Raw genomic sequence first — 13,501 nt, 5'->3', positions numbered from 1 at the left:
AGCAGCTTGGAAAACAACATGAAACATGGGTTTTAAGTTTATAGAGAGTTTTTTTCTTAATTTTCACAAATGATGCCTCCAACAAATAGATAGGGTTTTAGCACTAGTTCACATTTCTTTATATTAAGAGCAAACAAAAAAAAAAAAGAGTTGTTATTTTAAGGACAATCTTTTAAATCAGATTCTAAGGATCATAAAGATTTTATGGGCTATTTCATGACAAGATATCTCAAATTATCTGTTCTGCTAACTGTAAAAAGTTAGATAAGAGAGGTTTTACTACTGTTTTGGTGTGAAAAATTATGACATCAAGAATTTACTACTTCAGGGAATTACTTTTGAACTTTAGTCAGGTTTACTGACTAATCACATGACTCATTTTCATTTTTCCTTTGAGAGGCGTTAACAATTTAGCATGCCCATTTGAAAAAGAAACCACACAGAATCCTATATAAAGGGCTTCCACAGATTCAGGCTATTACTCCACCTCATTTGGATGAGAAAAGGTAAGAGTTACACAGCTCTAGAGATGCAAAAGATATGTCTTATGTTGTGATTGGAAGGTCCTTAATTTTCTATTATTTGCTATATAACAGCTAACTTAGAAAAAATGCTAAAAAGGGCATTTGTGATATAAGTATTTTGTTGGGCTTTGCAGCTTTAGTTTAGCTGTTACATTAAAATAAGAAATCATACAATCACAGGATCATAGACAATTCCGAAAGAATTGAAAGGAAAGCAATTCTTGTGTCAATATTGAATTTACATTATTGGTAAAATAGAATTTACTCCTAGAAAACCAGATTATGTTCTCCTTATTTTTGCTAGGTGGCCTTTTAACTTTTTCTGTCTATTTCTCTTCTTAATGGAACATAGAAGTAAATTTTTCAAAGTATGAATATGAGCAATCATTCCTAATTTCACCTTTCAAAGCAAACCTGCAAGAAATAACTCTGAGTGATGTGTGGGGCTGTGAAACAGCCACATCTCTGCCTCACTACTGTCAGTCAGTGACTGAGAAAGGTTCGTTGGTACCTGCTCTGCTATCCCTGGGATGGGAAACTGTCCCCACTGCCAAGAATCCCCCACCAAACCTTTCTAGAGGGATCTTCTCCTCTTTGTGGGTTGAGGGAAATCCAGGAGGACTGTAGGGCTTAGAGTTGGGCATCCTAGTAAGTCCTAATTGGTTCAATTGAACTGATTTTCATCTGACAAGTTCCTTTCTCAGAATCAAGGAAAAAGAAATCATCTGACAATTCTGTGGTGGGCTATTTAATTTGACCTCAAAGGGAATTCTTGTCTTTGCCATCTACTTTGTTGAAAAGATTCACTTTTTATTAGCAGAGGTTAAAAGTAAAAAGGAAATGCCTGTGTATGAGAGAGTTTGGGGAATTAAGTGGGGAATTTCCTCCAAAAGAAGAGACAAGAGGAAAAATATAGAACAGCTGTGGTCACTTGTGGGCAGTGTCATTTGTCATCACAATCAACAGCAGATCATTCCAGATTAAACAAGTTCTGAACAAGTTTGTCTGTGAGAAGTTCACCTTTTAAACTAATATTTGTTCAATGGTAAATACATAATTTTTTTACCAGGTTGACACTTCTCCTGTCTTTTGCAGCCAGGCGATGGAGATCGAGACTGCAGATGAAGTTGCTGTTGTTGGAATAGGATGCAACTTTCCTGGAGGTAAGTTTGTGGTAAAAGCAAAGCAGGCTGTGAGTGAACATTGAAAAGCAGAGTCTTTTATTGAATTTGGAATGGAGGAAACCAACATGTTTGTCCCTCAGTAGAATTTGTTGCTGTGCTGCTTGTGGGATCTTTCTGAAAGGAGGTGCTGTGTTGGAAACTACTTGGCTTCAATTTGTTTACAGACAGACAAACAGACAGACAAAAGAAGCTGCAGTGCTGGCTGTGGGCAGGGCATTGAGCTGCACAAGAAACTCATACACATGAGCTGGATGGATGTGGGATGATTTGAATTTTCTGCATGTTCACTGACTGGGTGATTGTGCATTGTTACAGGACTCTACAGCCATAGGGACAGGAGACAGATGAAGGGCTGGACATTCTTATCAGCAATGGCTATAATATAAAGAGGTTGGGTTTACCTAAAAGAAAGTTTTCTGCTTTATTACAATACTTAGAGTAGATGCAGTGAGATGGTAGGGAAATGGGGAGAGAAGGTGGTTAAGGATTTTGTGGGGTTCCTTTAGTTTTAGACAAGCAGTGAGGGAATCAGTCATGCTTTTTTGTTTTTCCACTCACCAAACAAGGATCACTTCTTTCTGTGGCAAGTCCATTGAAGCAGCCTAGATTTCCATGTGGGAGGTCCTTGTAGCTGATTGTGCATTTCTGAGTCTGCATGGGGACGGGGAATGCATCCTTTAATCTGTTTTAAAAACTTTGTACAACAGGAGATGGAATTGACAGTTTCTGGAAAGTCCTGGAAGAAGGCAAAAACTGCACCACAGAAATCCCCCCTGAGAGATTTAATGCCAAGGAGTGGTATGATGCAGATGGTAACAAGCCAGGAAAAATGTGCACAACACGAGCTGCTTTTCTTGATGAGTGAGTCCATTATCCTGCTGCACCACTGATTTTTGTAGTACTTAGATTATGGGTACTGCTGCTCAGGGGCTGTGCTAGTGTGAAGAATAGCAAATTACAGTTGGGTCAACCTAGGTGTCTTATATTGGAATTCCACATTCACCTTATATCCTCAGGCTGTAGAGCTTCATTCAAAAGAGAAGTTGACAAGCACAGAAGAAATCTCATTGTCTCCTGAAATTTGTACCTGGCAGGGTTGAACCAGAGGACCCAAAATTAATTTAGTGCTTTGTCCCATGTTAGATATTGAATCCTGCTGTGGAATGAAGAAAGGATAGAAGGCCATATAAATCTGATCTTGGGATACAGATTAATCTGGGACTTGGTCATTTATAAGCATGATCCTATTTTGAAGATGCTTTTAAAGACTAACACACACACACAGACACACACACACACACACAGAGTATTTATGAATGTGTTAGTAGAGAAGCATGGGTATCCATTGAAAACACCTGAGCTGATCCTTTACCTTTTGGTTTTAAATTGTAAAGCATTGGTATGTATTGGTTAAGAATCATGTAGAAATCAATATGTGTTTGTAACTTGTTGGCTACGTTCACATTACAGCAGAGGGAGTCTCATTCTGCACATTTCATAGTTTGAGGAGTCCTGGTGGTAGTAGTACAATAACCAAGAGAATAAAAATGGGTAGGAGTGTGCTCTTGCCTCTGAAATGCAGAATCATTGATAAAATGACATATTTTGTGGTGGGACAGGAAACGTCTTTGGCTTATAAATATTTTCTTCTGAATTTCATAAATGGGAACTGTGGCCTAAACACCAGTTACTGCTCTGCTTTCCATCAAGTTGCAAAAAATATTTACTGTGAGTCTAGAAGGCAATGCATCTTATATACATATGTCATATCCTATTCTGGTCTGTGTATTTCAGATTTAATTCATTTGACAACCACCTGTTTGGGATTAATAATACAGAAGCAGAACGCATGGATCCGCAGCAGAAATTACTGATAGAGTGCACGTACAAAGCCCTGGAGGATGCAGGAGTTCCTGTGGAATCTGTCAGTGGCACCAGAACAGGTGTTTTTATTGGTAAGATGAAAATTTCATGGCAAAGAAAGTGTTTTGAAGCCTTCATAACCTTTCTATATGTTATTTCGCACTGGATCTAGGCTGTATCTAGACTGGAGATGTATGGCTACTGTGCTATGCACTACTGGTTACTTTTGGTAAGAGTTACCAGGCTACTCTGGAAGTTCATGGTACAATTCCTGTATCTCTCTTTGGTGCTCTTCTTCCTGTGTTCTGGCTCTGAAGTGAATCAGGAAACAGTTAAAACTGCCTCCCTAACCCAGCCCTTCTTGGGAAAGATACTCCCAAAGGAGGCTGTGATGTTCCACCCTTAAGGGGAAGGGAACATTCATGATGTGCAAATGCTTGGCTCTGCAAAAAATCACAAAGTTTTAATAGTAAATTACACACTTGGAATGGAAATTGGAATTTTAGTCCCTGACCTGCTTTACCAGCACATGGAAGTTGGTTGTGGTTAAAGAGGCAGGGTAGAAGAAAAGAGAGAAAGGAAGAGATTAATTAAAGAAGGGAAGAGAGAAAGAGGGAAAGAAAGAGGGAAAGAAAGAAAGAAAGAGAGAAAGAAAGAAAGAAAGAAAGAAAGAAAGAAAGAAAGAAAGAAAGAAAGAAAGAAAGAAAGAAAGAAAGAAGGAAAGAAGGAAAGAAAGAAAGAAAGAAAGAAGGAAAGAAAGAAAGAAAGAAAGAAAGAAAGAAAGAAAGAAAGAAAGAAAGAAAGAAAGAAAGAAAGAAAGAAAGAAAGAGAAAGGAAGAAAGAAAGAGATCACCAGTCCTGGTTCCAGTGTTGGTCTGGTCAATACTAAGTGCTACCTCTGCATCGCTCCCTCCTCCTCTTGTTCTTTCAGCAATTCTTGATTATTACTGACAATCCTTGGTTGGGTCTATGGCCATCCAGCAATCGGTGTTTTACATGTGCACGTTAGCTCCTTGTCTTCTGGGGTGCTACACAAACCTACACTTTCTCTCCAGTGTGTTGTTTTCCAATTTTACTTTGATAAGGTGTTCTGGGGGTTAATATTCTTTTAAAGCAGCAGAAATCCTCCTGTGGACATTGCAATGGTACCATGGTGCACTTGTCCAACTGCTTTTGTCAGTACCAGAAAAGTTATGGATGAAATGATACCAGTTGAAAGATATTTAAAGGACAATACTAGAATAACAGCACACTATTGCTGGTGTAATCTGTGACCCTTTAAAAAGCAGTTTTCTGGGGCAGTTTGGTGGATGTACTTATATGGGAAACGCTTTAGATTCTGTTCTGGACTGAGAGATGCTCTTCTTCCACTGAGGGCGCTACTCATTGCTCTATGAACAGAGTTACTGCTCATGGACTTGGGGATCCACAGTATTTCAAGTGTAGTGTTCCCAAAAAGAGGACACAACTGCTCTCACAGGCCCTGCTCTTCTTTACTATTTCTTACTGGTTGCAAGTGTGAAAGTTGATGATAAATACAAAGTATTGGATGTAGTTTGTGCTGTGAGCTTTAACTTGGTACATCTGAGGAACAGAAGCTAATGTCTTGTACGTTTATGTCTGAACTACCCTCTTTGTAACTTGTTGATGAATGTTCTCATAGCTAAACTAAAACAACCTGAGTCTCAAAACTGTATCTCAGTCTCAAACTGAGGGGACTAAGCAGACTACAGAGATATTAGCTTCATCATAGAGGGAGCTAAGCCATCAGGAAAGGCCATTTCCTGGGCAGATAGGAATTTCCTGTTATTTCATGGGCAGGTAGCAATTTTCAGTGTAGGTATGTTTGTGTAAGTTGGGTCCAGGGGAAATTGCTGTGACTTTGCCTTTGATTCGTGTTGGAGCAAAGCTTCATGAAAGGAGCCCAGATGCCATGTGGTTTTGTCTTAACACTGAAAACCAAACCACACCATCAGGTTTTGAGCTGTATATGCCTGTTGTTGGCTTGGCTTAATTGACATATTATCTGATGTTTTCCAGGTCTCATGAATCGAGACTACGAAATCATAACCAGCAGAGCAGTGAGTGAAATAAATCATTATGATGGTACTGGAACAGCAATGAGCATTGCTGCCAACAGGGTCTCTTTCACATTTAATCTGACTGGACCATCTCTGACTGTCGATACTGCATGTTCATCTTTCCTTTTTGCTCTGCACTACGCCTTGCGAGCCATTAAATCAGGTAATGGAACTAAAGAGATGCTGGACAATGACATCAGGATTGCTACTGTCTCTGTCTATCACCAGGGCCATCCCAACACGAGTATGTTTCTGTTTGACTCCAGGAGACTGTGAGGCAGCAATCTGTGGTGGGGTGAACTGCATCATTGATCCCCGCACTTTTGTATCTCTCAGTAAAGCCAAAATGATCTCTCCAGAGGGCATAAGCAAACCCTTCTCCAAAAATGCAGATGGCTATGGAAGGGGAGAAGGCTGCGGTGTTGTTTTCCTCAAACCACTGAAAAAGGTAAGATTGCTTGTGAAGCAGCCTGAAATAAGACTGGTTGCTTGCCTGAATTTGGTGTCATCAGTCATTATTAGACTGATGACAGAGAAGTTTTTCCAGTTCAAGATTAAGCTTAATGAATTTCTTAGGAATCTGTGCACTTCCCCTTGCATGGGGAAAGGATCCCACTTTCAAAATTTAATGTCGTGTTCCTATTGTTCTTGGCCTTGCTGGGGTGGTTTCTTTTCTTCTTTGCTGAGAAAGCATGAGTTTATTAAAGACAATTTAACTTTTCATGGAACAGGCAAGAGAAGACTACAGCAAAATCTGGGGTGTGATAAATGTCAGTGCAGTCAATCAGAATGGCAGGACCACAACTCCGATCACCAGACCGTCTAAAATAGAGCAAGAGAAGTTACTGCGCAGCATTTATGGAAGTCATGTGGATCCCTCAGTTGTGCAGTACATTGAAGCCCATGGCACAGGAACTGCTGCTGGAGATCCTACTGAAGCTGAGAGCCTGGGTAGTGTCATTAGCAAAAATAGGTCTTCCCGAGTTTCCATTCTGAAAATCGGTTCAGTGAAAGGAAATATAGGACACACAGAATCAGCTGCTGGAGCAGCCGGGTTAATCAAAGTGCTTCTGATGATGCATCATGGAAAGATTGTTCCATCCTTGCATTACTCAAAGGAGATGAGCAGCATTGATACAGAAAAATTAAACCTTGCTGTTGCCACAGCTGTAGAGCCCTGGGAAGAATCCAGTGAGTATGGGAGAGTAGCTGGCATCAACTGCTTTGGATTTGGAGGAACCAATGCTCATGTTGTAGTCAGGCAGGTGAAGCAGCCAGAGCCTCTTCCTGCCTTTAAGAAGCCCCTGGAATTAGTTCTGCTGTCAGCAGCATCCCCTAAGTCCCTCCAGATGACACTGGCTGATACAGCTGAGCAGCTGAGCACAAGGAACTCTGTAACTCTCCCAAGCCTGGCCTATACATCTGCCTGCAGGAGAAGCCACGCTAACTACAGGTACCGAAAAGCGTTTGTCACAAATTCCCTCCGACACTTGCAGCAAGAGCTTAAGTCAGCGGCGAGCATGGAACCTGCCATGTCCAAAGGGGAACCACAGCTGGTGTTTGTGTTCTGTGGCAACGGCGTGATGCTGAAGGAGTTCAGCGAGGCACTGCTGAGCTCAGAGCCGGTGTTCAGAGACAAGTGTAAGGAAATAGAAGACCTTTTTCAGCAGCACACTGCCATCAGCCTCCTGCCAGCAAGAAATCACAGCCCAAAGGACTTGTTGAATCCAGAGCTTTCCCAGCCCTTGCTGTTTGCCCTGCAGGTTGCTGTAGCTTCCCTCCTGAAGCACTGGGGTATTAAGCCTGTTGCTGTTGTTGGCCACTCAGTGGGGGAAGTTGCTGCTGCACATGTTGCTGGGTACCTTTCCCTGGCAGATGCAGTCAAAGTGATTTATCACCGGAGCAGGCTGCAGGCAAAGACTGCCAGCGGCAGAATGCTGGTGGTTGGAAACATCCCTGTTGAAGAGATTGCTGAACGCCTGCGTCCCTACTTGGGAAAGGTGTGCATTGCTGCTTTCAACAGCCCCGTTTCCTGCACCTTGTCTGGGAGTGTAGATGCTGTGGAAGCTGTGCAGAGAGAGTTAGCTGAAGCTTTCAGACAGAGAAACATCTTTCTACATGTTTTAAATGTCCCCCTTGCATACCACAGCCCCAGCATGGACATGATACTCGGGGAGCTGGAGGAGCAGATGGAGCCTTTGGAAAAGCAGAAAGGGGAAATGGAAGTGATTTCAACCCTGACAGGGGTGGCTGCATCTGAAAATGACTTTGTTCAGGGCAAATTCTGGGCAAAGCATACTCGTGAGCCTGTTGCTTTCACACAAGCCATCCAAACTGCAGCCAGAGGCAGGGAAAATGTGGTGTTTGTGGAAATAAGTCCTCATCGAGCATTGCAGCGAAGCATAAAAGAAACACTAGGAAAAGGCACCAAGGTGTTGTCCTCTTTGCAAACAGATGCAGAACATCAGACACTCTTTGGCCTGGTAGGAAATCTCTTTGAACTGGGATTTAATCCCAACTGGCACCACTTTTATAACGGCTACCAAAGTGTTCCTGTGGCCATTCCACGATATCAATTTGATCGCCAGAAACTCATGGGCTATCTGGATATCCATCAACAGGCAAACCAAAGAGGTGTGAGTGCCAGTCATCCTTTGATTTATGGCATAAATGGTGAGAATGTGGAGTTCAGCTGCCTGGTGTCCCAGGACACGACACCGTATTTATATGAGCACAAGAACAATGGGGTGGCCTTAGTCCCTGGTGCTTTCTATGTGGAGCTTGGTCTGGCCTGTGTGATGAACAGCTCAAGACCTAAAGTGCCTCTGAGCACTTGCCAGCTCAGTATCAGCTTTTCTGCGCCATGTGTTCTCACACAGAATTCCCAAGTGCTGAGTATCAAGCTGAGTCCGCAAAAAGCCATGACAACCTTTGAGGTTCTCTCTTCCTCCAACGCAGTTTATGCGGCTGGCCAAGTGGCAAAGGGGCTTGAAGGTGTGGTGGAAGAAAGCAGCATCTCCTTCCAAGCCATCTATCGAAGATGCAAGTCAGTGATTAGCAGAGAGGAGGTTTATGAAGCACTGTCTCAGGTTGGCTTTCAGTATGGCTCCATATTCAGGCAGCTTGGTGATGTTCACTATTGCCAGGAGCTAAAGGAAGCTATAACAAGCATAAAGGTGAATGAGGAGACTGTCAGAGACATGCACAGCTACTGCATCCACCCAGTGCTGCTCGACTGTTTTCTGCAGATGACGGCTGTCTTGAGCTCAAGGACACTCCAGTCCAGAGCAGGCTTTCCTTCAGGGATAGGCAGCCTGGTGGTGCTCCGCCCGCTGGAGGAGGAAATGATGATATACATGAGATTAAGCAAATCCACTGGGAACTGCCTTGAGGTCTGTGGATGCTTTGTGGACAAACAAGGCTCTGTTTTGGCTGAGCTCAAGCGCGTTGCAATCACTTTCATGAAGGAATCATCCTCTAGAGACAATGAGTTCCTGTTTGAAAACAAATGGAAAGAAGTCTCTCTTTCACCAACAACTGGACATCTGGGGTTTAAGCCCAGAGTCCTTGTGTTTGCAGACAAATTTGGGATAGCTGAGCAGCTCAAAAAACACTTGCATCCTGCTTCGAGATATGTTATGTATGAAGACTGGGAATGCCTTGTGGAAGGCAATACACAGAGTAAAATGAGAGCAGAGGTTGAGGATTATGATGAAATCCTCTTCCTTTGGGGAATCCAAAAGCTAAATGAAGATTTCCCAAGCAAAGTGGTAGATCAGTTGGCAAAGTGCTGCGAAGCCTATCGCCAGGTAGTGGTGGCACTGAGAGAGAAGACGTCCCGCTGCTCCATCAGAGTGATCACCTACAGAACAACAGACAGATATGTGGACCACGTTAACTGTGGGTTTGCATTGTATGGCATGACCAGAACTTGTGTTGCTGAAGTTCCAGAAATCACATTCCAGTTGATTGACCTCAGCTCCTCCACTTCCCTGGACATCTCAGTGTTAGCAGATGTCCTTGTCAAATACAAAGGTGGGGACTATCCCGAAGTTTGCATCAGCCAGGGAAGACTTTTTGTATCTGAAATCAGACGCACACCTTTTGTAGACGCAGATTACATCCAACCTGTAAGGTCTCTCCAGAAATCACAGTCATTCACTTTGTACACTTCTGATCCATACGCAGCAAAAGACTTGTCTGGGGATTTATGCACTAGCTCTGCTGCTCAGCTTGACAAACAGAGTGTTGAAATTCAGGTGGATAAAATTTGTCTGCACTCAGAAGATTATTTTCCCATCAGTGTTTCTAGCTGCAACTTTGGCAACACACTGTATTGGAACTCACAGGCAGGAGACAAACACAGGCTTCTAGGTCTTGATTTCAGTGGCACAGTCACTGCAATAGGCACTGATGTGAAAAAAGTGAAAGTGGGAGATCATGTGGTTTCATGTTATCCCACAGCTGCATCATCCAGAGTTCAGATTCCAGGACCAGTTTGTTTCAATGCAAGGAAATTCCCATTCCTCCAGAATGTCCCTTGTGTGTCATACTTCATCATTGCATGGGAAATCTTCACTCAGAGGTTACCCAAGGGGAAACATGGCAGAACACTGGGTATTATTACTACTGAGCCATCATCAGTTTTGTGCCACGTTCTTTCTGCAGCAGCAGAAGAGATGGGCTGGAGAACAGTGCTTGCAAAGCCCACCCCTAACGTGTTGCAGTATATCAACCTGTGCAACGCTCTTGTTATTCTTCCTCCAGTCAACAGACTGTCTCAGGAGGATCTGGCCCACATGCACTTTCTTAAAGATGTGGTGATTGTGTGTGGCAATCAACAGGCTGAATGCATCCAGAATGTCAGTGAAATTGATGATGAAAACATCAGCTTTCATATCCTCTCTGCTGCCAGCCTTTTCCGGAAAGCACCGCTAAAGGAATTGCAGAAGACCGTACATGCCTGGATCAGTTCCATGGATATGAAACAGTTTAGACACCTCTCAGGTTCTGTTTTTCAGCAGCCTGAGAACTCTGAGGGGCTAAACTCTGTGACATCCTATTTCACCTGCACTTCTGTCCCCCTTGCTGTTCTGAGTAGGCAGAAGGACATGGCTGTGCTTTCAGACATCCCATTGTACGAGCCCCAGAAGCAGCTGTTCAAGCAGAACGCTGTTTATGTAGTAGTTGGGGGGCTCACTGGACTTGGCTTTGAAACGGTGAAATTCATAGCTGAGAATGGAGGAGGGTGTATTGCAATACTCTCCAGGAGAATTCCCAGCAGGGAGAAGCAAGAAGAGATGAGGGCTTTGCAGCAGCAGTACAAAGGGAGCAGAGTCGTGTCTGTGCAGTGTGATGTGGCTTTGACCAATGATGTTGAGAAAGCTTTCCAGTCCATTGCCAACACCTTTGTGGGCACTCCAATCAAAGGGGTATTCCAAAGCGCTGTTGCTTTACACGATGGCCACCTTGAAGTCCTGAAGCTGGCTGACTTTCACAAAGTGCTGAGCCCAAAAGTAGCAGGGACCCTAAATCTTCACCAGGCTACCAGAGGCCAGGAGCTTGACTACTTTGTGTGCTACTCCTCTGTTACTTCCTTCCTGGGCAATGCCACCCAGACAAACTATGCAGCTGCAAACTCTTTCCTGGATCTCTTCTGCCTCTATAGGAGGAACTGTGGGCTTTCAGGCCAGGCCATTAATTGGGGTGCTTTGAACCTTGGCATTCTGCTCAATCAAAACCACATTCAGAGCATTCTGGGATCCAAGGGCATAGATGTTCTGCAAGTCCATGAAATTCATGACTATCTCAGGAAGACCTTACTTATAAACAACCCACAGCAAGCTGTTGTCAAATTGAACTTTCAGACTTTGTATCATCATGTTTTTACGCAGATTACTTCTCTCAAAAGTCGCTTCATATCACTTGTTTCAGAAGATTTCAGGAATAAGATTGAAATGTCTGAGGAAAGGGAAGTCTCAGAGACTGCCTTTCTCAAATCTGAGGACTACATCACCTCACTGGTGAGTGACCTCACAGGAGTGAACACAGATGAACTCACCATGAACACACCACTCTCATCTTTGGGCATAGACTCCATGTTAGCTATGACAATTCAGAACCGTGTCTTTAAGGAGCGGAAGGTGGACATACCCCTTGTGAAACTGCTTGATCCTCACACAACTCTGTCAAGTTTAGTGGTAGTTTTAGAAGAAAGAAGCAATGCAGATGGAATAGCTGAAAAGAAGAATGCTGTGGTTGAAAGTGCAGAAAACGATAGCTTGCTAGGGGAGTTTTCTCATTCAGGAATTGTGTAACTTCAACAATATTCTTTGCAGCATCTAGGAATATGTCTGTCATCACAGATAGGGTAGAACATCTGGTGATTCTGAATGTACTCTTCTGCATTGACCCAGAAAACCCTTCACCAGTTTCTTCTGCCATTATTGTGCTCTTTTAATTTCAGTCAGTTGTTTGGCTTTTTACTTTCAATGTCTTTTACCTCAATTTCCAATAGTTTTTACTGGAAAGAAGTAGGTAAATTCCTACACATTTTGTTGCACATTGCATTTTTAAAACTGCATTCAAGTTTTGATGAAAATTGTATATTTGTGCCTCTAAACTCTAAATATACACATCTAAACTCTAAATCTACTCTTTAAACCTCTAAATATACACATAAAATATGTGTACATATTTGTAAATATACACATAAAGCTACATAAACTTATCATAATTTTTGCCATATTCTATTGTTATTATATAATTTTTTTTAATATTACCAAATGTTTTTAAATATACACAGCTTTTTGAAAGCCTGATGTGAATTTCAAAAACCTGGTGTTTTTCCTATTTCTCCAGAAATATTAACATTTTGCCAGTTGTTACCAATTGTGAAGCATACAGTAAAACATATGTTTTTCATTATGAATTAACCAATTTTTATGAAAGCCCAAATAAACAAGAGTAGTAAAGTGTTTAAGAAAACCCCCTGAAGTGTATTTTCATCTTACCTGATTTTTTTGGTCCCTTTTCTGCTCTCCTACTTTAAATTTTTGTAATCCTAATACCTTTCCTGCTTTTGTTCCAGTGGAAAAAACAGACTTTTCCACAAAGACACTGAAGGGAACTATGTTCATGTCCCTTACTACCTAAGTCATTCTGAGCTTATGGTTCCATATAGGAAAAGATCCTTGTGACCTTGCCCAAACATTTTGGAGGGAAATATGGTGAGGAAGCAAGGAGCAATTAACTGTACACATACACATACGCATACACATACACATACACATACACGTACACATACACGTACATGTGCACATACACATACACGTACACGTACACGTACACATACACGTACACATACACGTACACATACACGTACACATACACATACACATACACATACACATGTGCAGAAAGGCACAGGGAGGATTTCAAATCCAGAGTGGTTTTGGTGTAGCATAACCTGATCAAAAGCCAGGCAAATTACAAAGGAGAGAACCACACATTTGTTGTACTAGTTTTGTGTGCTGTTCCCTGTGCAAAAACACAAGAACTTTTCAGCACTGATGTCAAGGTCAAAGCAGTAATCTAACAGGGCTGCTTTGCACAGCAGGAGTAGATGAAGGTATGTTAGACAGATGTTAGGTGTAGGACAATCTCTCACAATCTCTCCACATTGCACAGTTGTGACTGAACCTACTGATTTCAGCCTTTATTCAGACAGGTCTGATTCTGAAAGACTGAAGAACCAACATTGGCTGGCTGCAGCTCTTTGGTTTTCTCTCACCAAAGCAATCACTATTCTGTCAGTACTGTGAAATCTCTCTTATCTCTTCTACATGTT

The 13,501-nt window shown here is 42.3% G+C and overlaps 1 protein-coding gene across 1 annotated transcript; it reads left to right on the top strand.

Moving 5' to 3' along the window:
- Positions 1-1,626: 1,626 nt before the first annotated feature.
- LOC117003638 (mycocerosic acid synthase-like) lies at positions 1,627-11,969 on the top strand. Its single transcript, XM_033073663.1, has 6 exons — positions 1,627-1,687; positions 2,416-2,569; positions 3,503-3,663; positions 5,612-5,815; positions 5,919-6,100; positions 6,384-11,969. Exons 1-6 carry the CDS (start codon positions 1,627-1,629, stop codon positions 11,967-11,969), a joined length of 6,348 nt encoding a protein of 2,115 aa, XP_032929554.1.
- Positions 11,970-13,501: the final 1,532 nt, after the last annotated feature.

The sequence above is a fragment of the Catharus ustulatus genome, chromosome 1 (assembly GCF_009819885.2).
Source record: "Catharus ustulatus isolate bCatUst1 chromosome 1, bCatUst1.pri.v2, whole genome shotgun sequence".
NCBI classification, from domain to species: Eukaryota; Metazoa; Chordata; class Aves; order Passeriformes; family Turdidae; genus Catharus; species Catharus ustulatus.
Note: the sequence above shows the minus strand (reverse complement) of the source record. Positions and strands in the feature narration are given on the sequence as shown.

What these genes read in the sequence shown, in the direction of transcription:
- LOC117003638 (XM_033073663.1), top strand. Translation starts at nt 1,627, where the DNA reads ATGGAGATCGAGACTGCAGATGAAGTTGCTGTTGTTGGAATAGGATGC. An exon ending in CGAGCTGCTTTTCTTGATGA is followed by an intron (nt 2,570 to 3,502) that starts GTGAGTCCATTA and finishes TGTGTATTTCAG; the next exon opens with ATTTAATTCATTTGACAACC. An exon ending in CTTGCGAGCCATTAAATCAG is followed by an intron (nt 5,816 to 5,918) that starts GTAATGGAACTA and finishes GTTTGACTCCAG; the next exon opens with GAGACTGTGAGGCAGCAATC.